Source organism: Centrocercus urophasianus, unplaced genomic scaffold (genome assembly GCF_019232065.1).
Source record: "Centrocercus urophasianus isolate 14NV4802_14NV808 unplaced genomic scaffold, USGS_Curo_1.0 seq_26, whole genome shotgun sequence".
Lineage (NCBI taxonomy): Eukaryota > Metazoa > Chordata > Aves > Galliformes > Phasianidae > Centrocercus > Centrocercus urophasianus.
Window position 1 is genome coordinate 13,192,669 of NW_024884822.1, and position 21,662 is coordinate 13,214,330.

Below are 21,662 nucleotides of genomic sequence, written 5' to 3' on the forward strand. Positions count from 1 at the left end.
CGCTTTGCCTTCCCTTACAGCGAGGAGCTCCGCTCTCTCCTCTGTTTATTTCGAAACCGTTATTGCTTAACCGCAGCCCCGGGAGTGCCTTTCCATGTGAGTACGGGGGACGCAGGCACCTGCGCGGCGGTGCGGCCGCTCCAAGCGCTCCCACCCTCCCTCCGTACCTCTTTGGGGTGACTTGCGGAGATTTTTTTTCCCTCCCTTTCCCACTCCTCTCAGCACCTTCTCCCCGCTCCCCCTGCCGCCCACTGACGGCTCCGGCTTCTCTCCCGCAGGATGCCCGCGGAGGCGGCGAGCAGCGGCGGCGTTTCGGAGCCGCCCGGAGCCCCGCGGGAGCGGCGGAGGAGACGCGGCCGGGCGCGGGCGCGGACCGAAGCTTTGCTTCACACCCTCAAACGGAGCCGTCGGGTGAAAGCCAACGATCGGGAGCGGAACCGCATGCATCACCTCAACGCCGCGCTGGATGAACTCCGCAGCGTCTTGCCGACCTTCCCCGACGACACCAAACTCACCAAAATCGAAACCCTGCGCTTCGCTTACAACTACATCTGGGCCCTCTCCGAGACCCTCCGTTTGGCCGAGCAGTGCCTCCCTCCTCCTCCCGCCTTCCGCGGGCCCCCCGCGCCCCCCAGCCCCGGCAGCGACGCCGGTTCGTGGCTGTCCAGCGGTTCCCCGGCCGCCCCTTCTCTCTGCGCCTCCGCCTCCGGTCCCAGCAGCCCGGCCACCTCCGAGGACTGCGGCTACGTCCCCTCGGACGCCCTGCGAGCCTTCCGCGGGCTGCCCCCCTCCGCCCCGGGCGCTCCGTGCCGCTAGCCGAGCCCGTGCGTGTCTCCGTTCCCACCCCCCCCCCCTCCGTATCCCGTTGCACTTTTCAGCCCCTTCCGTCCCCCAACCCCTCTCTCCGGGGTGCCCTTTCCCTTCGCCCCTCCGCCTCGTTTTCCATACGACTTGGAAAACCCTGCAAAGAAAAGCGACAGATTTGCTGCCGCAGACGAGGTGAAAAGTCAATTTTACAATTTGTAGCTCTCCGGCGAAGAAAAACGAGCATGAAAATTTGGTTTGAACGCCCTGACAATACGATGAAAAGGCTTAGGGGGCCGATGCGGCCCGGGGCGCAGCACGGGGCTCAGCGCTCTGCCGACCCCCCCCCCGTCCCTTAGTTCCCCCCCCTCCCCCCCGCGCCCGGGGCGGCTCAGCCCCTCCCGGGGGTCCCAGCACCGCGCCCGATGGGACCCTCACCCGAAGGCCTCATACATTATAGATGCTGACCCCCGGCGAGGCTGTCCTGCTTCAGAGCAGGAGCACACACGGGGTATTGAGCCATTGGGCCGGTTTAATTTATTCAAGATGTTCATTCATATGAAAATTGTATTTTTGTACATAAAGAGCTTTATTCTATTATTATGCCTCTTATGAAAGTGGGTTCTTTTTTTTAAAAAAAAAAATAATAATTGTACTTTACCCTGTAAATAAAAATTTTTAACGTTTTTTACTGAATGTCAGCAGTGCCTCTGGAGTTTCGTTTCTTAAGTTTGGGTTTTTTCAGTTTGAAAGGTTGGAAGGGAAGGGTTCACCCCAAGGTGCTCAGCACTGGCTCACACAGAATCCTTCCTGGCCACCTGAAAACATTCACCATTGCCTGAATCTCATAGGGAAGGGCTCACAGACCCACTTGGATCCCCGGACAGGAGCTGAGCAGTGCTTCCAGCAGTGCTGATACTCAGAGCGATCCTTCCCAATTTTCAGATAGGGAGCTATAAGGTGATGGGGGATTTAGGGCGAGGAACAGATTCTACATCCCTATATGGGGTTTGCAACTTTGCCCAAGACTTCTACATGGGGAAAACTGGTTGGCATGAGCCTTATTCTCACTCAAGGAGAGCAGAGAGAGGCAAAAGGGTGACTGAGGCACATTGCACAGCCTTGGCACAGCCCTGGCACAGCGATGGCTCAGCAGCATTTCCACCCTCTTCTCCTTGTTATATGGGAGCGTTGAGACAGCTCAGCCTTGCCCCCCATTTATCTCCCAAACTCCTACCTATCTTAAGTAAAAGAGCAGTAAATAGAGTGCTTAGAGGGAAAGGAGGTGGATGCATGGCTATACGGAATTAGGCAAGCTGGAGTATGCAAAGAAGTCCTACACATCTCAGATGAGACAGCCTGTGGGTAGTGGAATTCATTGGCTTCATTTTCCCATGCCTCTGTTTCCCATCTGTAAAGCTGGAATACCACCATCCCCTCATATTGTTGGGGCACTTGATGATTTCGGAGCATTATGTGCAAAACCCTAGGAACAAATCAATTTTGGGTGATGTAAATCTATCCTGAGCAAGGGAAAAGGCAGAAAGTAAACTAAGGGCAAAACGCTAAAAAGCCATTCAACAGACAGCAAAAATCTGTGCCTTCCCTTCACATCAGCCCTCCTATTTATATAGGGATCGTATCAGAAATATAACAGGGGATAATAAAATTGCCATAGGAATTGGAAAGAGGGGAGCTGTGCAGATTTGGGTAAATGTGCACAGATGCTCAGTATCAGCATCTCCTCCTTTCTGAGTGGCTGCGACTGCAATCCCTGTATTTCTTTAATGCAGCTTTGGTGTGCTTGTCTATTCACACACACACACAGCTCCGTTTTTCAGTAAGGATAAATGCTGAGAAGGAAACGCCGTTGTTTTGAAATTTTAATAGCGGTTTAATACTTGTATTAATTAAAGACGCCAGCAACAAGTGTAGTCCTGTTCCTTAATGATGTCCCATTAAATAAAAGAGATTTGTGAAATCTAATTCTGGCAGTAACAGGTCTTGATCTGTGACGCAGTGAAGCTTTGCTTGCACCTGCCCTTGAAAGCCAGGAGGTTTTGTATGGAGTAGCCTCCAGGGGCTGAAATTTAGTACAGTCTATGGAGACGGAAGGTCATCTAAAGTCACTGGGTCCCAAGACACTGGACTTCAATCTCAAAGAGAGAGAGAGAAAGAAAAACCTCCACAAAACTTCAAAATATCCTCTATTCCTTTGTGTTTTCTTAGCTGCCAGCAGAGATCTGTGGACATTATGCAGTGTATAAAGACCATACATCTAGCAAGACTCAGTTTATGATGTTAATGTTCCTAATGGGCAATGAAAGCTGCATACTGCGTGAGGATACAATTAGATTCATACATTAACATGAGTCGGAGAACAGTTTTTCCCCCAAGCGGTGATAGGTTCAGACATAGTTGAACAAATCTGCTGCTGGGACAGATGGAATGCCTATATTCAGAGGCTGCAGGACCCAACTGCACCCCGGTTTACAACAACGGGGTTTGTATTCGTTTTGATGAAAAGAACTGGCAGGGAGCTGGAACAGGCTGCCCCGATGGCAAACAGGCAGCTGACAATTGCACCAATTTCACCTCTTTGCACGAATAAGAGAGGGGATAAATAGGTAAATTAAATGCTAAGGGGTAATGAAATCCTCTGCAAATCGTTTGGAAATGACAATTGCAGGGGCTGGAAGGGACCTCGAGAGATCACCGAGTCCGACCTCCACATATACTGCTTAAAAATATGCCCACGAAGTGGCACTGATCTCAGTCTGAGTGGAACCGGGGGGAGACCTTTGCTGACTTCAGAAATCACAGGTTGCATCCTTCACAGTCAGTGAAATCACTCCAATTTGAATCTTGCCTCTACGGAGGTGCATTTTTTTCAGGTGAGTGGGGCAAGGTGTTGCTAATCCCCTCTCCGTGCTGGATCTCAGCCGTCACCTCCGGGGTATGCAAGTGTTAGGGACCCTCAGCCAGCAGTTCTGCAAGTCCTCGGGGCTCTCACTTAATTCCCCTCGGATTAGGGAGAAAGTCTAAGATGGCCCTACAGATAGGGCACCCTGCTGGCTGGGAATCCTGCTTCCAGCACAGACTTATCCAAAACACAGCTGAGATTATCCCACTTTGTCTCAGCTGAGATTCACTGTGGTTGAACTGTCCCCTACCAGTGTGCTCGTGTGCTTTGGGACCTCTGTCCTTCTATTTTTCCAATCAGTCTGAATCTCAAGAGAGTCTCTGTGAATTACCTGTGATCAGAAGCCAGAGGAGGATAAGCAACAAACAGCTGTGAGCCCAAAAGGCTGCAGAGGTTTTAGATAACAAGGTGTTCTCTGGGATTGTGATGCCATGTGGTGCACTGCTTACTGTTGTCACTGCTGGGGTTGGTCCCAAACAATGCTTAGGGTTTGGCTCTTAACAAGAACATCTTCAGAAAGATTATTACTATTATTGTTATTATTATTATTATCCATCAATCTGTTGTAGATTTTGATTTTACTCCGTATATGATCTGAAAAATACAGTCTGCACCACAGCCTTTGATTGCATGAAACTTAATACTATAATTACAGATCTCTGGGGCTCACATGCTCCATTAAGACTGATTTGTATAGGAGGTATAGATTATCAGAGCAGAAGCAGGTGAGAACTAATTTTCAGGAGCTTTTTCATTGGTGCTATATGCAATTGAAAGGAATCATCCGGAGTAGCAAGGAGTTGCTCAGCAAGGACTGAGCAGATTTAGGGAGCGCAGGACACGAGCACTGATTCTTTGCTGCAATTTTAGTCTGCAAAGGACATTACTGAATCCCTTCTTCATTTTGATTAACAAATGAAATGGCACTTCTCAATGGGCAATGCCCTTCTCTGTCAGCGTGGAGATGCTGATGGCACAGCACTAGTTGTTATTCAGGTCTCCCTCTCTGCCTCTATCCATCTCTGCAGCAGTATGGATTAATACCATCTCTCTGTTTGAAAATCTAATGAGACAGGTGGCACAAAGAGAAAAATATGTCATATTAGGAAGGCTGAGGCAGAGATATGGTCTTTTCTGTGCTACATGCATGGATTTACAGTTATAAGGAATGGTTCTCACTTGGCTCCTACCCCTGACTTGATGACTGTTGGCAAGACATTGGCAAGGGTTGGTAGGACAGAGGTCATGTCATGATGTGATCTTCCCAGCCCATCTGTTCCCTTCACCAATTCCCCCCTCTTCCTTTTCCCAGGTGTAAAAGTCTGTCCTTTCCTCCAATCCATCCCCTCAGAGAGCTGGGTGCATCAGTTTCAGATGTAGCTTTTGTGTGCTTCATGCATAGTAGAAATGGGTAATTGTATGTAGAGTTAAACCTTGCTGAGAAAAGACCTTTAGATAAGAGGTCAGCTTTATTCTTTGAGATTCTCTTTTGGGAAAACCAATGTGCTTTCTAACACTGTCCCAGTGGAAGTCACTGTTCAGTTCAGAGAGTGTTGGCTTCTCTAATGCTGCAACTGGAAAAGAAAATCACAGACTGACTCATAAAATTATTAAGGTTGGAAAAGACCTCTGAGATCATTAAGCCCAAGCATCAACCCAACCCCACCATGCCCAGTAACAGTGCACCTAAGTACCACATGCACCCTTTTCATCTCCAGGGTGGTTTCATCTCCACCACTTCCCTGGGCAGTCAGTGCCAGTGCCTCACCACTCCTTGTGAGACCAAATCCCTCCTGGTATCCAGCCTGACACTGCCTCACAAACATCCCCACTCTGAGCTCATTGCTGTCTCGCACTACGCAGCCCCCTGCTCTCTAATTTTCCACCTGAGTCATCCACTGTGCTTCAGGGGAAAACCAACCCTTGTCCTCACACTGCCTCCTTTCCCTTCTGGTTCTCATAACTCTGCTGTACTTAGATCAGAGCATGGCAGGGTTCTGATACCTCTATTTCCCAAACAGGGATTTGTCAGAATCCTCAGGACTTCACTATCTCTTTCTTGGATTATTACATTTCGCACATTCCAGAGTAATCATCTCCTCTTTAACAACAAAAAAAAAAACCAACAACTCAAAGATTTCACAACATTGCCTTTAAAGCTTTAAAGCTGCCTAATGGCAGTCCAAGGCTATTACAGACTATAATGATTTGTTGCACAAATAATGGATTAAATTCCATCTGTAGGACTTAACCGGACTGATTCCTGCAAACAAAACAACTTGTTCTACCTCTCTGCATGGCAGATGTTCTTAAGGATACCCATAAGTATCTCCAGCAGGACTGTGCCACACCATTTGACATGGGTAGCCCAGCCCAAAACTAGCAGGCCTTCATGGATCTCCAACCTGCAGGTTGCCATTGATCTAAGAGACCAGAAGAAACACAGACTTTGCAAATACAAAGGCTGCAGATACAAAATCCGATGGCAAAGACGGTGTCTGTTCACTTTTGAAGGTGAACACTGGACACCCCGTGGCCAACAGATGGAGAAGTCCTCCAAGCACACTTTTGTTTGGTTAAAAAAGGCGAACAAAAAGAAGTCAAGCATCAAAAGCAAAGGGAGGAAGATAAAACAGCAAGCACAGTCATCGAATTCCCCATGCTGACCTTCAGAATAACTTGAAAAATAAATTGTGTCTCACAAACACGGCCAGAAAGAGTAGAAATCACTCTATGGCAATAAAAGCTGAACAGCCTCCGCTCAACAGCCCTCTCAGCTGATTTCCTCTACAGAAGCACTTATCTTTGGAAAAGCAAACCTCTTGGTGAGATTGAACTCCTTGTGAAAGAATGGGGCCTGGCCTCACAGGAGGTCCCTGTAAATCTTAACATGGACCAGAAAAACACGTCTTCTTCCCCTGTGGTTTTCCAGTTTCATCTCTGGATTTAATGGCAAATATGCAATATTTATGGATTATTTTTCTCAGAACCTATAAAAGTTGGCCTAAAGAGCAAAGAGCAGCGGCTGCATCTGAGTTAGTCCCTCCCTCCAACATACATAATTCGATTTACATTTTTGTATTTCTTTACTTGCTCATCTCTAGATACAAAAGCACAGGTTGTTTCTCTATTTCTTTGGTCTGGGTATCCAAACCTAAGGAATTTAGCTCCTGGGATAAAAGAATATGGCCTTTTTTTTTCCTTCCTCTTTCAGTACCATCCATCCTGCACCAAGCCTTTTGCTCTGAAAGGAAAACCTTTCCTGTCACAACATCAGTAATGGATATTGCTCTCTCAATTACCCCTTGCTTCACCAGGAGAGCAACTGATGCGCATCGTGTTTATCCAGCTCACTGAAGTGCTTTCATTATCTGAGAAAAGAGGTTAATTAGGATTTAATCAATCTTTTCACAGGGTACAGTTTCCTCCTCTCCTATTTGCAATCCAAAAAGATGTCAGCTCCCAAAGCCATAATGCCCTCTTGATAAATCAAGTGGCAGCTAATGAGGCCCTCATGGTTTGGCTACCTGACCCACTGTGGGTGTCACCTGCACGGCTCCTGTCACCTTCCTGGGCACATCAGCAGATGCACAGAGCCATTTGGGAGCCACCAGGCAAAGGAAGGTACAGGCAGCTGTGCACACTCAGACTGGGGTGAGTGTGTGTGCACGTGTGTGTGCTCGTCCATCTGAACACTGCCAGGCTCTGAGGAGCCACACAGTGCGTCGTGCAGAAACTCTACCCTCCTGGAAGAGACAGATGGGGTTTCTTTTTCACTCTGTCCCTCTTTTTTTTTTTTTTTTTAGTGGTGTTAATGATAACCAGAAAACATCTTTGCACCTGTAAAGGGCTGAGCTTTCGAAGTGAATAAGAGATGCTAATGATGCTCGGTGCCGAAAGTTATGGATAATAAAAACATTTGCCCTCTTAAAAGAAACATATGTAGAAGGACGGAGTTTCCTTCATTAGGCAGGAGGCGAGGTTTTGTTCTTCCCTGAAAAGTGCCAGAAGCAAAACCGAACCTCTCTCCCCTTTCGCCCTGCCGGCCGGCTCTGCACAGCTGTCCTGGCAACAAACAGCCACCAAAGCACAGGGGCTTCATGCTGGCCACCATCAGGGAGAATCCTGGGTGAGATACTGCTCCAGGACATCTGCCCCAACCACGCAGCCTTCCTGACATCAAAAAGACTCAGAAGCATTTGTAATCAAATAACAATTCTGTTATTTCTCTGTTCAAGCAGAGAAAGTTGCCCGTGCATCCACAGGTTGGCCACTTGGTTATGCTGCCCATAGCTGCTGACAACGTGGGGCTGGGTCTCATGCCCTGCGGTAGCCACGCTCAGGATTTCTTTCCCTGATTTTGGTAAATTCATTGTCTTCAGCACGGTCTGTAGGTTCAAAGTCTGCTTTTGCTCGGCAGGGCGCCTTTTCTAGGTTCATAAAGCTACGTTCAGAAATCTTTGGGCAGACCCAAAGCTGACAAAAGTGTCATTAAATAATGCTGCCGATGAATGAAGCTACCAAAGAAGACATAGTCCAGTTTGCATCTCAGTTACAAGAAGAAAGTGCAATGACAGAGTGAGTAATTGGCTAATTGTCTATACGAGCTCTATTTTAACAGTGCAGTCGTGCGATCGCACCATCTGGGGGGAGTGAGGAGGGAGCCCCACACACACACAAAGCCTCCTCCCGACACACAGGCCGTGCAACTGCCTCCTTCCCAGCCTGTCGTGGGGCAGCAGCCCCCCAGTTCCGATGGAGATCCTGAACTTCTGTGGGCAGCACCCAACCAACACGGTTTGGTTTTGCCAAACAGTTCCCATGGGTTCGGTTGGGTTTGCCAAAAGTTTTTTGAGTTCGACCCAAAGCCCACCTGAGTCGTACATTGAAGCGACCCAAGTGGCAATGAAAGGTGATATCTGCCTGATTGCACTGCTGCTAATGAGAACAATTAAGCAGGCGATGTCGGATCGGTGGTGGGTGCAGAGAGCCAGCAGCAGCCCCAGCCAAGGCTTGCACAGGTCCCTGTGCACGGAGTGCTCTATGGGACATGCAAAATGATGGCATTTCCCCCTCCTCGCTGTGAAAAAGCTGAATTACTGCCTTTCAGTCCCCATCTATTTTCCCGCAAAGTTACCATGAAGGAAAAAAATATAAATCACACTTTTAAGTGGGGCTGGCACCCGGCTCACAAGAAGAAGAAGAAAAAAAAAAAAGAGGTAATGCCATAATGTAAAATAGTTAAAAGCTTATTAGAGCCGTTCAGGGCAGTATGATTTCCACTTTGTTTCAGAACACCCCGAGCCCATCCTTTCATGCTATTGTGAAGGCAGCAATTCAAATCTCCCTTTGTCAGTATGAATGGCCCCTCTTAAAGCTCTTTTATGCCAACATATTCCCTACAGGCATATGCCCTTTAGCTCTATTACTGATTTACCCAAGTATTCAGCCCATACCTTCTGCTTTTCTTTTTCACTTACTGAAGTTCCACATGACACGAGCTGCAGCCCCTGCTCCGGGGCCGGCCCCGCACCCCGGCCCCAAACGGGGATGCTGCTGTCTCCGCCGCTATCTATCTCGCCGGGAAAAGCCACACACACAAAAAAAGAAGAAAACTAACAGAGGAGACTTTCCCGATGATTGATTTTTTTTTTTTTTTCTCCCCCCACTCCGCACCTCTCCCCCTCCTTTCCAGCCCCGCATTTGTCAGCGCAAACAAACGAGCGAGGGTCCGTGCCTCCCCCCGCCCGGCCATAGGCGAAAAGGAGCCTTGGGGGCTTCGAGGGGGGAAAATGCGAGTGTAAAAACGCAAGTGGGCCTATTACCTCTACTTACCCTAATTAGACTTGCTTTGAAGGGCTATTCAGAGGTTTTGAAAGGCTGTCCTCTCCCTGCATCTCATTGTGCAATGTTTGCAGAGACATTTGCATCTGTTTGTGCTTCTGAAAATAGCACTGGATGCTTTCAAGAAAGCCAAGCCACCTCCGAGCCCCGAGCTCCGAGCCTCGGGGCCGCTCCGAACCCGCACGGCTCCGGGGACGGCATCGCTCCCCGGGGGGACCCTGCAGCGCCCGGGGGCTCGGAGCTCGCCGCTGCTCCCCGTTTAAACAATTGCCCTTAACAATGCAATTTGAGGCAGAAAATCTGCTAACTAGATTAAATTCAGATGACACAGGACGCAGAAACAAAACAAAAACCCCCCAAAAATCGAGGCTAAAGCAAATGGTAGGCACCCTAACAGGATAGAAAGTGTGAAATCCATGCAGAGCTAGAGAGAATAGCGGGCAGCGCAGGCCGGGCTTTCATACGCATATGGCCTTGACCATTTGACTCTGGGCCCATTCAGGTGATCAGCTGGAGACGGGAAGGGGCATCTCTGGAAGCACACACGGCCCGCTCGCTCCTTGCAGAAAGCCCAGGAAAATAAAGCTGCGCAAAGGTGATTGATAGTAAACATTTTGTAATTTGGGAGGATTAAACTTTCGGATGATCTTGATCAGGTTCTCAAGGCATTGCCAGAATGCAATTACATCAGAATAGCCGCGGCAGGATCGCTGCTGGCAGAGCCACAATATCCGCCAAAGAAAGAGGGTGTGAATGGGACAAAAGGGTTAATTTGAATACGTGCTGAAAAGACTGGAGGTGGACAAGGAACTCTGCAAGGACTTCATCAGGAGCCATGGGCAGAAGGAGACGGTTTTGCAAACACAGAGGGCGAGCGGAGAGGATGTTTGTAAAGCGCACTTGGAAAGGGGGGAAAAGAACATAAAGCCCCACAAAGCTCGAACTGCTTCTTTCTTCCTCTGCCCTTGGCTACGCTCAGAGCAGCGCTTCAGATGGATTAATCACAGGGAAAAACAATAGGATAAAAGTCATCTTCTGCTGGAGAGCTCTCCTCCATCCGTCTGCCCTCTGTCCATCTGTCCTCTGCCCGTTTGTCCTCCACCCATCACTCATTCCCACCACACCAGCAGGATGCGGGCTCCCATCCTGGGCCCCAGCACACTTTGGGGAGGAGCATCTCTTCCCTTTGCACTGAGCTTCTGTGTTCTGCACCTTCGGGTGCTCAAAGTCTCACAGTATTTTCACAAGGGACTCCCAGTTCTCTCAGTATGATAAAGGTCTGATCAGATAACTCCCACAAAATGCACAGCAGGATTTAAGGATGCAAATCCATTCTGCTGCTCCAGAGACAATACACTCCCCAGTGCCAGAGAAATTCTTCTGCTAGCTCAGGCACCCATGACATGTGCTTTTCCACTCATCTTTTTAACTTTTAAATACACACTGGCATCTGGAAAATGCTCCCATGTGCAGGACAGGCTTGGCTGCTCTGGGTGGCCAGGAAGCAGCAATGCTCCCCACCACCAGGCCATGTCCTCCCCAGAAGGTGAAGGTGGAGATCATCTGTCACCTCCTCCCCATCCTGCCTGTTGCCGTGGTTGCATCCACCCCACTTCAGTACTTCTTTAAAGAAGGGAATGTCACGTGCCCTCCTAGATGTGCTGGGATCTGAGCCTGGATTTGAGCAGCGATTCCTGAAGCCAAGCAGGGATGAAGGACACAGATGGGGGAAACCCATGTTTCAAAAGCACAGGTGAGAACACAGTGCCATTGCTCCCAGCCTGTGATTTACAGCAAATCTCACACTGCAGCTCTCAGCACAATGGCTGGGGGCTGCATGAAGCTGTTGCTATCTCTGTTAGGGTGACAGCAGCAGCTGGGCATGGCTTTGAGTTCCAAGATCTAGCAGGATTGTGACACTCAATATCCAAAAATAAGCCCCGACTTCCCCAGCAGGGAGGTGGCTGTGTGAGCCAGCAGCCATCCCTGCTCTTATGTTCAGAGCCAGGCACTGCATGACAACAGCAGTAAGGCCCTGAGTGCTTACCAGACTGCTGCTCGTCCTACCTGCAGGGCTGTGCTCTTAGTGACAGTACCAGCAGACAGTACCAACAGTGCCATCCCCATGGCAGTAACTACTTCGAGGAACAGTGCCAGCCCAGATGGCTCACTGGTGATGGTAGCCCTGCAGTAAGTCAGGTCAGGGCTTGGCATCTCACTCCAGCCCCTTTTTGACATTCAAATGCTGAACAGAATTTCAACACTTTCTGACCAAAATACAGAAGCGTTCGGCACCATTCTGTCAGTTTGGGTCACACAGAGGCATCATGCCACCTCCATGCTGTATCTCTGCCTCAGCATTCATGACACAGTCTCCCATAGTAGTGCAAGCCTATTTGCTTTCCACATAGAGAAAAGCAGCCCCCAAGGGGAAGCCCTCTTCCCACCGTCCCAGCCTGATTCACCAACCCCACAGCAGCAGAGCCCACGCAGCAGCCCTGGGCCCTTTTTGGGGGCAACACATGTGTGCCTGTGCTTTGCTCCCAGCCGCCCTTCAGCTTTTTTTTTTTTGGGGGGTGAGGGGGGGCACTTTTCCAGCAGGTTGGGTTTTGTTTCCTTTGAGAACACCCCGTGTTTGCGTTGCTCTTTCTCCTCGGCACAATGCTCCTCTCCATTTCCTCGGCCGGGGTTGGTGCGGGCGTCAGATCTCGGCTGAGCGAAGTCGCAGGGGTCGCGGGTCACCCGAGGGCATTGGGGACAGACAAAGTCCCTTCAGCACTAATGTAAGCTGGGGAGAGGCGCGCTGAAAGCGCATCCACTTGAGACCATCTACAAGGCACTCAGCCCTCTCTAAGGGCTTATAATGTTGACTCTGCTGTCATTGGATCCAGCCCTACTACAAGCCCTGGAGGTACGGGGGGCTTAGAGACATTCATTCAGAAAAATAAATCCCCCTGCTCCCATTCTCTCCATGAAGATAAATATACCACAAACAGAACAAGGAGAGAGGCTGAACTCCTGATCTCTGCTCCAGCCACTTAAAAATGAACATTAAAAAAAAAAAACAACACTTTATTGGACTCCTTATTATTTGCCACTAAAAAAATAAAGTAAAGCAGACAAAGTTTATTGGACTCCAAAGCAGCTTGTTAGTATGTTTTATTAGCAAAAGTTGCTTTCAGTGTGACATCACTTCTAGTCCTATCCAGAGATAAATGGGGTTTGTTTGCATTTCAGCTCAGCCTGGGCTGTGGTTTGTCCAGGGCTGTGTAGATCCATAGGAACCATAGCACTGTGGCTCGAGGTCACCACCCATTGTGTCTCCCATTGCAGTTGTCACTGATTGCTTCCTTGCCCCATATTTTTACTGACATCAAACATTGCTGGATTGCAAACGTATCCCATAGCACCTGGCAGTACTGATGGAGTTTTGAATGGTTGCATACGTATGGAACGTTCCTTTGATGGGTCCCCTGGTGTCCCCTGGGGATGTGAAAAGAGCAACAGCTCCCTCCACATCTGTCCCTGTCTGTAGGCACATCCCAGCTGGGATGCTCCCAACAGCAAGTTGGTTTCTCATGCTTAGGGCTCCCCATTCAATCTGGTGAGCTCAAGTTTGAGCTGTCCATGAGCTGCTCTAGGAGTCACTCAGTCTGGAAATGGGACGTGGTGAAGGTCTCCAGCAAGACCAGAGCACAGTGAGGTCCCTGATCTGAGCTATGGCAGCATCAGTTCTTCCACTTCTGTGTGGTTGGCTCACTCAAAATAGCATCCAACCAGTGGTCTTTATGACAGTGTTGGCCTTGCCTTCTGCTAGATGACAGCTTCAGCCTCATGTCATTAAGTTTTGCCTCCAGCCATCGGGTGTTAAAGCCTCAGCTGGCTCTTAAGTGCAACAAATTCTTTCTTAAATTATGAAAAACAACAGAAAAACACACAGAACGTGGGTGCTCCAGCAAACCTCCATCCTCCACCTCTGTTTTCTGTTCCCAGTTACACTGGCTGGCTCGCAGAGGATGTTAAGTGGCTGCCACCTGCAAGGGCTCGAGGAGAAGGTGCTGCTGGCAGTCAGACTCTAGGGCACAGTGTGTGGACGTGAGCTTTGTGAGCTGGGAAATGTGCACAAAGAGGGAAAGTTGTTGCCTTGGGGAGGGAACAGGTTGCACTGATCAAACAGCTGATCCAAAGGGGAATAATGGGATTTTGTGGGATTCACACTGATGCTCAGATGAGAGGAGCCTCTGCTTTCTTGCTCTCTTTCAAGGCACTGAACAAGCATCTTAAAAGCCTCTCTAAAATCTGCCTTTGCTGAGCTAATTATTATCACAGGAGCTATTAGACAAAAGCTCAATGGCTTTTCCAGTGGCTCTGCAACAGTTTCAGGGCAGCCTCAATACCAAGAACCACAGCTGCCTTTTTGCCACATGCTTCACAAATTATTCAAGCATTGATCTTTACCCTTACAGAAAACACCCGCAGAAGAGAGGAGCGCTCAAAGCTCAGTGCCTCCTTCCTCTCACCTGCACACGCTGCACCTATTCAGCACAGCCCTGTCCATACCTGGAGCCCACCGGGGCAACAGCGGATGTCACAACAGAATATCCAGTTGTTGAGCAGTGAGACCTGCAGGAAGCCTGCTCCCAGCGAGGGCTATCCAGTGACTTATTGAAGGGGGTCATTGACACCTCGTCCCTAAGGAGAGGCCTCCCTGGGAAGCCCCCGGCACAGAGTGGGAGGGGGGTTGAGAGGTTTTTGCCACAGCAGTTCACCAGGGGGTTTATTTTAATTTATTTTATTTCAGAAGGAGTTACAAGTGCTTGGTTTTTCACGTGTCCAAGGAAAAGTAGAAAGTAGTAAGTAAAGCGAGAAGTAATAAGCATGTAAGCAAAGAGCACAGTCGGGTGGTTTGGGGGGAAAGCACAAAACCTGCAGCCCTGCACAGAGGGCACAGCAAACAGCAGCGTGCTCTGCAAGGGCACAGTTTGATCCCTCAGCATCCCACCCATGAACCCACCCTGCCAACAAACCGAGGGATGTGGGCTGAAAGCCCCTTGCCTAGTGTTTCGAGCTGAGCCAGCAGAGGTGCGGGCCTGACGCTGCTTTCCCTAATATTTAAAAAACATTGTAGCAAATCTCTGCCAAAAAGAAGTTGCTGATGGAGTAAGCAGGTAGAATTGTTTGTGGGAATGCAGCAGTCACTGCTCTGAATCCCACCAGCCCCAGGCTGGTTCTTGCCCCACTCCCAGCAGCAGCGCCGAAGCACTGCAGTGATTCCTTTCCCATTGTTTTGAGAGGGCTCTTGGAGATGAATGGACTTTTTTCTCTTTTCTTTTTTTTTTCCCCATAAGTGAACATCTGAACAAAACCTTTCCAGAGACGCTGGGAGAGATGCCTGATGGACAGCCAGGAAATGGAGCGATCCATCACTGCCGGCGGCCCAGAGCTGGCACCAGGCTCAGATTTCGGAGCTGAGCCGGTTAACGAAACGCGCTCATTTGTGCTACCTGAGCAGCTCGCCCATCCTTGGCAATCCCCCAGTGTATGGAGTTAAATGCATCATGGATGAGTTGGAAAGGGCTGTTCCCTTTGCTCTGGCCCTGCTGGATTGGTGTGGCTGGAAGATGTCCCTGATGCCACATCCTGGCTCTGGGGTGATGTCTCTGATGCACACTCAGTGCACCGTGAGCACAACCACTGCATCACTGCCTTCACACACATCCCCAGCACCGTGCCCACACTGCTAGGTTTACCATAAAGAAATGCCATCCCACTGTGCCATGAGGGGTTTTATGACCCTGTGTGTGTTGAAGCTGAGCAGCAATGATAAAATCAAAGTCATAGAATTGTAGGATTCTATCATAGGATCACAGAATTGTTGGGCCAAAAGGGACCTTGAGGATCATTCAGTTCCAACCCCACTGCCATGGTGGGTAGGGTTGGCAACCACTAAAACAGGCTTTAGATCGGGCTGCCCAGATTCCCATCCAGACTGAGGACTGCAAACAAAGATAAGGCATTTCTTTCCCCACAGGCAACCCTGTTCACATTTCAGGAGATTTTTCAGAGCTCATCCCCTCTTCCTAGAGCAGAGATAGATGTGGAGCAGCGCTGCTCACCTGGAGCTGGCACGAGGACAATTCATGGGTGAGGAAGATGCTGTGAAGTCAGTGCATTAATCCAGCAAGGAAAGCCAATACTTCTTCTGATTTATGGGCACCAGCAGGTGCATAGCAGCATCTTCTGACGTTCCACCCTGTGGACCAAGACAACATGCCAGCCTTGCAGGATCACCTCATCCTCACCCCTTCTTCTGACTCCAGAGGTGTGCTCTAGGGGGGCCATCACTGGCCACCCCCCAAAACAGAGCACCAAGACAAGTCCCCAGCAGCCCCCAGCTCTTCTCCCTTCCCCTCCACAGAAGTCAGCTATTTTGTTGTGTGTACACACAGAAAACAAGGGGCTGCCCCTTGTCCTCCTCCATCCATGACACATCAAATTATCCTGCCTCCGAATATCCCATCTGGCTGTTAGTTTTTAGCTTTTTTTTTTTTTTTTTTGCCCCCTCTAAGTTGTTTCTGCTTTCCTCCTCCTCCTTTCTCTGCTCTCCAGCCCATGTGTAAAAGTAGCAGGGGGGCCTTTATTAAAGGCAAAGCCCCATGGCAGCAGCTTCCCAGCCAAACTGCTCTTGTATTACTTTTTGATGAGTTTTCAATTTAGGCCTTTGCAGACAGGGGGAAGAAGGCGACTTGAGAGACAGAGGGGGGAAAAAAATGCAACAGATGGGGCCGATTGTGCTCTCTAGGCAAATTAAGGAAGACATCTGTAGCTCCCAAATACTGGTGGTCTAAAGCAATTAGTCCCCTGTGAAAAGGGGCCTCTCTGAGCCTCCTCCAGCCAATCCGCGCCCCAGCAGCACTCACGTTACAATGGCCTTGACCACAATTCACTGAGCCAAAAAAAAAGAAAGATTAATCCAGGAGGAGCTGTGCGGCCGGGTTGGAGTTGCTAGGCTTAAAAGGGAAGGTTATGTACGTTTCTGCCTGAGTTTTGAGCAGAAAAGCAGGGTGCAGGGTGTTTTCTTTCTCTTTTTGCCTGTCTCCTGATGTGTACCTGTTTGATGTGTGATGGTGGGACCATGTGTGTGTGTGCGTGTGCCCCTGTACCAGGAGTGAACTGCAATCTGTGAATTGCTCAGGGAACTCAATTTTCCACTGGTTTGCTTGGAAAGTGATGAATGAAGACGCAAACCCCCGCGGTTGGAATTATCTCCTCCAGCCCTCCTTGGTCCCCCTCCCTCCTGTACAGAAAGAAGCTGTTATATGATAAGACCCCTCTGCAAGCGATAATTATAATGATTGTTATGGTGCCTGGGTTCTGCTTGCACAATTGGAAATAGGAACTCCGGCTGAGCTAATCCGGCCGTGTGGTCCCTTGTTTCATTCGACGTCAGGAAGCTGAGAGTGGAAAACGCAGAAAAGGACTTTACCCAAGCTGGTTATGAGCCCCCTCCCCCTGCCCTCCTCTCTCTTGGCTCTTTTATTCATGCATATTTATGATCAGTAGATCTCAGCGGACGAGGGAAAAGAAGAAGAAAAAAAAAACACACATAGAGAAAACAAAACCGCCAACACAATGGGGAGAGCCGCTCATGGGAGGTCACAGCACCTTTAAATTACACCTCTTGGCTTTGTTCGCCCCCAGCACAATGGAGCTGAGAGATAGGAAGAATGGCACCCTGTGCCCTGGTGCATCACAATTCTCCCAATGATTTCAAAATGAAAAGGGAGAGCCAACTAATTTGATATCTCATTGAGTTTCTGTTAACCCAGGGACGTGCCTCTCCCAGGCGCGGAGCTCGGCTGGGGCTGCTCCATACAAAGAGCACTACTGAACCTCTGGGTTTCACCAGTCAAAGAAGATCTGTCTTGGTCAGGTTTGAATTTGAGCTGAGTTAACTGGTTTGGAAATACAAAAGCACCACCCGCCCACTGAACCTTTGCCCCTTTAAATTAATTAGTTTAATTAACGGGCTTATTGTCATGGCGCCCATCAGAATGGGATCTTCCTGGGGCTGCACCAAACTCGAGCTCATACAAAGGAGATGGGTGCGTGGTTTTGGAGCTGAATTTGAACCAAATGACTTCTCAAGCCCCGGAAATATGAGTCCATGTATTTATTACTCACTCGGCTTACTCCTATCCTGCCACTAGGACTGGGGAATCACCATGCAAACAACTGCTGCCAGCAGCATTTGCTGCCACAACAGGTAATGGAAACCAGTTAGATACAAAGAAAGGAGTTTTGAAGTCAAATATCATTTCAAACTACACTTGCAGCAACCTGTTACACACACCAACTTGAATATTTGGTAAAAATTGCCCCTAAAGACAAACTGCATAGAGAGAGATGAAACCGGTCCTGATAAAGAGCAAAATAAATCCCTAAAAGAGAGAGCAAACCTTTTTGGGAAGGCTCTGCCCACTCTGGAAGAGGAATAGATAGGTTATTCCAATCCATAAAGACTAACCTTGTTCCTTGTCTGTTGCCCTCCCATTCAGACCAGGTTTGCAGATGAAAGCAAAGCAGCTGAATGGAGCAAAATGATCCCAAGCCATTTTCAGACCCTGAATGCTGAAAATATTTCAATGTTGCAAATGCTGTCCATGTTAAATAAAAGCACACTGATACATTTGGAAACTTATTTTAATTCCAGCACTGCTCAGAGGAATCGTTACCACCCATCAATGAGCCTGAAGAGCCCAACCACCAATGCCAGCACCCACACTCTGCCCAGACTTTGCTGGGGAACATTGGGTTGGGCTGCATTGTCACAGCTAAGGGACACTAAAATCTGCTTGCTGCAGTCAAGCAATGAAAAGAAATGCAAAAGTCATTCTTCCCTGCTTCACCTTGTTATTCACAATGAGCAGAATTAATGCTTAAATACGCTCGCATTTTACTATCAGCAAAAACCTTCTCCTTCCAATCCTGCAAGACTCCCAGACCTGCCTAGCAGTGCCATAGAGATAGGAAACCGAAGTTATCCCAGCCCTGTGGAAGGACAGAGATCAGAAGAGGCTTTCAGAGTGCCTTCCAGTGGAATGCTTTCCAGCAATATAGCCACATCTGCTGCAAATCTCCGGTAAGTTGCTTGTCCACCTTTATAGAAGAGCTGGGCCTGGGTATGGATTTCTTAGCCAGGAGCCAGAATACAGCTTGACTGACATCACCATGGGTACTAATAACAGAAGATTTCCCCAAAGACACTCGGGGCTTTGAAGAAAGGTCTTTCACTCTGTGTTGAACGTACAGATAAAATGTCCGTGGCAGAGCCAAAGAAACTAATCAGATCATCTGCGGTTTGCTTTGCTGTTTGCTCAGGTCACTATCCCATGGTTTACAATTATCTCAGTCAAAAGCTATACAGATGTCCAAATTGGCCTCCTGGATTTTTCCTTAAGAGTCCTATTTTGGAGAATAACGATTTCTATTGGGAAATTCTTGGCCAAGTCCTTCACATTTAAACCTATCTCTTAGGACAGAGTCTTGCTCTGGCCTTCAGGCAAAGTTGAAACATCCTACCAGTGCACATGGCCAAAATAAGCACTGAAAAATCCTAAGTCACACAGCAGAAACTCAGAAACAAAGATTTGTACATGGAGAGGCAAGGACAGGGGAAAAGGAGGCAAGACCCTCAAGATGTCTGCAGGATTGGATTTCCACAGCCATTTAAACCAGTTGGGAATTCAACTTGTGCATTTTTTGGGATATTCCTATGAATTTCAGTATTTCATTCAGCAGTTTTTCTGTGAGCAGCAGAGCACATGTGCTTCATTTCATCCATGAGGCTCTTCCCAATCACCAAGCTGTAGGTAATGCAGTGGTGGCACAGCAACGGAAGTCTGCTGCTCAGGGCATTGATCAGAGCATTGATCATTTCACCACAAGTATCATATTTTAAATGGGATCATTGCTAATAATCTGCCCAACTAAGGCTATAATAAGGGAACATGACCATGTGGCAGCATCTGCTTTGCAGCCCAGGAGTGATGGGGTTGTGCTTGGGGCCACTGAAATGCTGCTGATGAGAGACAAATACAAGGGCCCTAGCCCCAAAAAGTCAGTCCCTCTGGCCAGCTTCATCTGTCTCAGCTGAAATTTGGAAAAGTTCCTGTTTCCATCTGCTTTGCTCAAGGTTTTTGTGCTGCAGAAGGAGTACATGGTGCTGAGCGAGGAGCTGGGAGCGCACCTGAGCTGGTGATGTGGATTTTGGCAATCAAAGAGAGCAATCAAAGGGCTGGGGCAGCACAGCTGAGGTTTACTGGGGTCTCCCCCAGGCCTCATACCTTGTCCTACTTAAGGTTTAGCTTTTTACCCATGTGAGAGTTTACAAACCCGAAACAATCATCCTAACTGGGTTGTTCACCTGACACAGCCTTCAATTTAGTGTTGATTGATGTAGGCTGGAAGAACAACTTGACAAATTAAGTTCTCCAGAAGTAGGTGAAACAAAATAGATCTCAAATGATGCATCCAAAGCTGCTGCTTGTGCTCCTGGATTGCTCCAAATGCACCTCTCTGCCTGGCAGCCCGCAGCAGCAGCAGCCTATAGCAGCTCATAGCAGCAGCATAGAGCTCAAGGACATGCATCGAGCACCACCCTCTGGCACAGAACTAAATTGGAGCTAAATTGGAGCAGAAAGGCAGGGGATTTTTGTTCTGCATCGAGGTACCTCGGATGCAAAGACACCAGGACAGGCAAAGTCTGTACGGCACTGCAGCCCTGAAAGGGGAAGGATGTTCTTGTGGCATTACAGTGGCCATATAAAGTTAATTAATAGACCTAAACGAATCTGTAGGGCTTAGATATTGCAAGCGCAATGCATACCAGAATAAAGGATTGACCTGAACATTGTAAATGTTTGCTCCTGGGGCCAAAGTTTGGCTGGGCTTAGTGTTACATGGGAGCAGCAGCAACCACGGCCAAAGGGATCCTGGTGCATGGGAACATAAGTTTAGTGCTATAAAACCATATCTGAGCAGAGGAGTAATCCCTACATCCCTGCTCCATCTGCATCTCTGTTCTGCCTGGGAAGTGGCACCAAAAAGCATGGACTGATGACATGGGCATTTGGGACAGCCCAGCCTTCACATCACAAGTGTTGGGGCAAAGCTAGGATTCCTGAACCAGCTCCTTTGGAGAGATGGGCTGTGGACAGGTCCTATTCCAGCGTCCCCAGCACCAAGTCCAGCACTGCAACCTGCTCAGCCAGGCACTGAAATCCTTTCTCAGCTACTCCTGGTCTTCTTTTCCCTCATTAAAAAGCCATTAAGTGCTCAGAGGGCTTTTGTGGGTTGAATCTCCCTGTTTTCCCATACTGTATGGGGGTCGTCTTAAAAAGGAGATTGAAATTACCATTTTGTTGGGTTCATTAACTACTGTCGTGCCTTGTGCTCATGCCTTTTTCTTCTTGCAGAGGCATTTTATAGGAGCCACTTAGAGGTTTCTTACGTCGCAAAAGAGATATTTTGATACCAGATATTTTACAGGGTCAAAAGAAGCTGCCGGCATTGTCATCATTTTAGGGCCAGGCTTTGACAAATCTCTATTTTGTGTCTCTTCCAGAAGATGGAGCCAGAAAGCCAGGAGTAGTCGGTTCGGCCTGGGAAAGCTGCAGCCCCCACCTTCTCCTCTCCTCCTCCTTTCTCCTCCTCTTCCTCCTCATTCGAACCAACCACTCTGCCACTTCAACTCAAGCACAGAATAGACATAATAAGCAAAATCCATTGCAAACAACACAGCTGGATATTTATGAAAGACTACTAATTGTACTTCTATTGGTTTTACTTGCTTTATTTTGTCAAGAGGACCGCTTAGACCAGATCAGGTAGAAAAGCATCCCAAAGTTGCAGTGCTCCTTCCTGGTTCCTCATGCCAGTTCAGGGCCAGCTGTGGGGTGCTGCCATTTTTGGGCTGCAGTCACTTCCCCAGTTAAATGCAACCTGAATGCTAAACAACAAGAAATTCACATGGCAGCAGTGCTTTCCTCTTTCCAGTAGCGAGGAAAGCAGCATGGTTTGTTTTGTGTAT

At 48.6% G+C, this 21,662-nt stretch overlaps 1 protein-coding gene across 1 annotated transcript; it reads left to right on the top strand.

Annotated features, from left to right (window-relative positions):
• The first annotated feature begins 279 nt into the window (after window positions 1–279).
• NEUROG1 (neurogenin 1) lies at window positions 280–816 on the top strand. The gene has a single exon (XM_042826678.1). It carries the CDS (start codon window positions 280–282, stop codon window positions 814–816), a length of 537 nt encoding a protein of 178 aa, XP_042682612.1.
• The last annotated feature ends 20,846 nt before the right edge of the window (window positions 817–21,662 follow it).

What these genes read in the sequence shown, in the direction of transcription:
- NEUROG1 (XM_042826678.1), top strand. Translation starts at nt 280, where the DNA reads ATGCCCGCGGAGGCGGCGAGCAGCGGCGGCGTTTCGGAGCCGCCCGGA.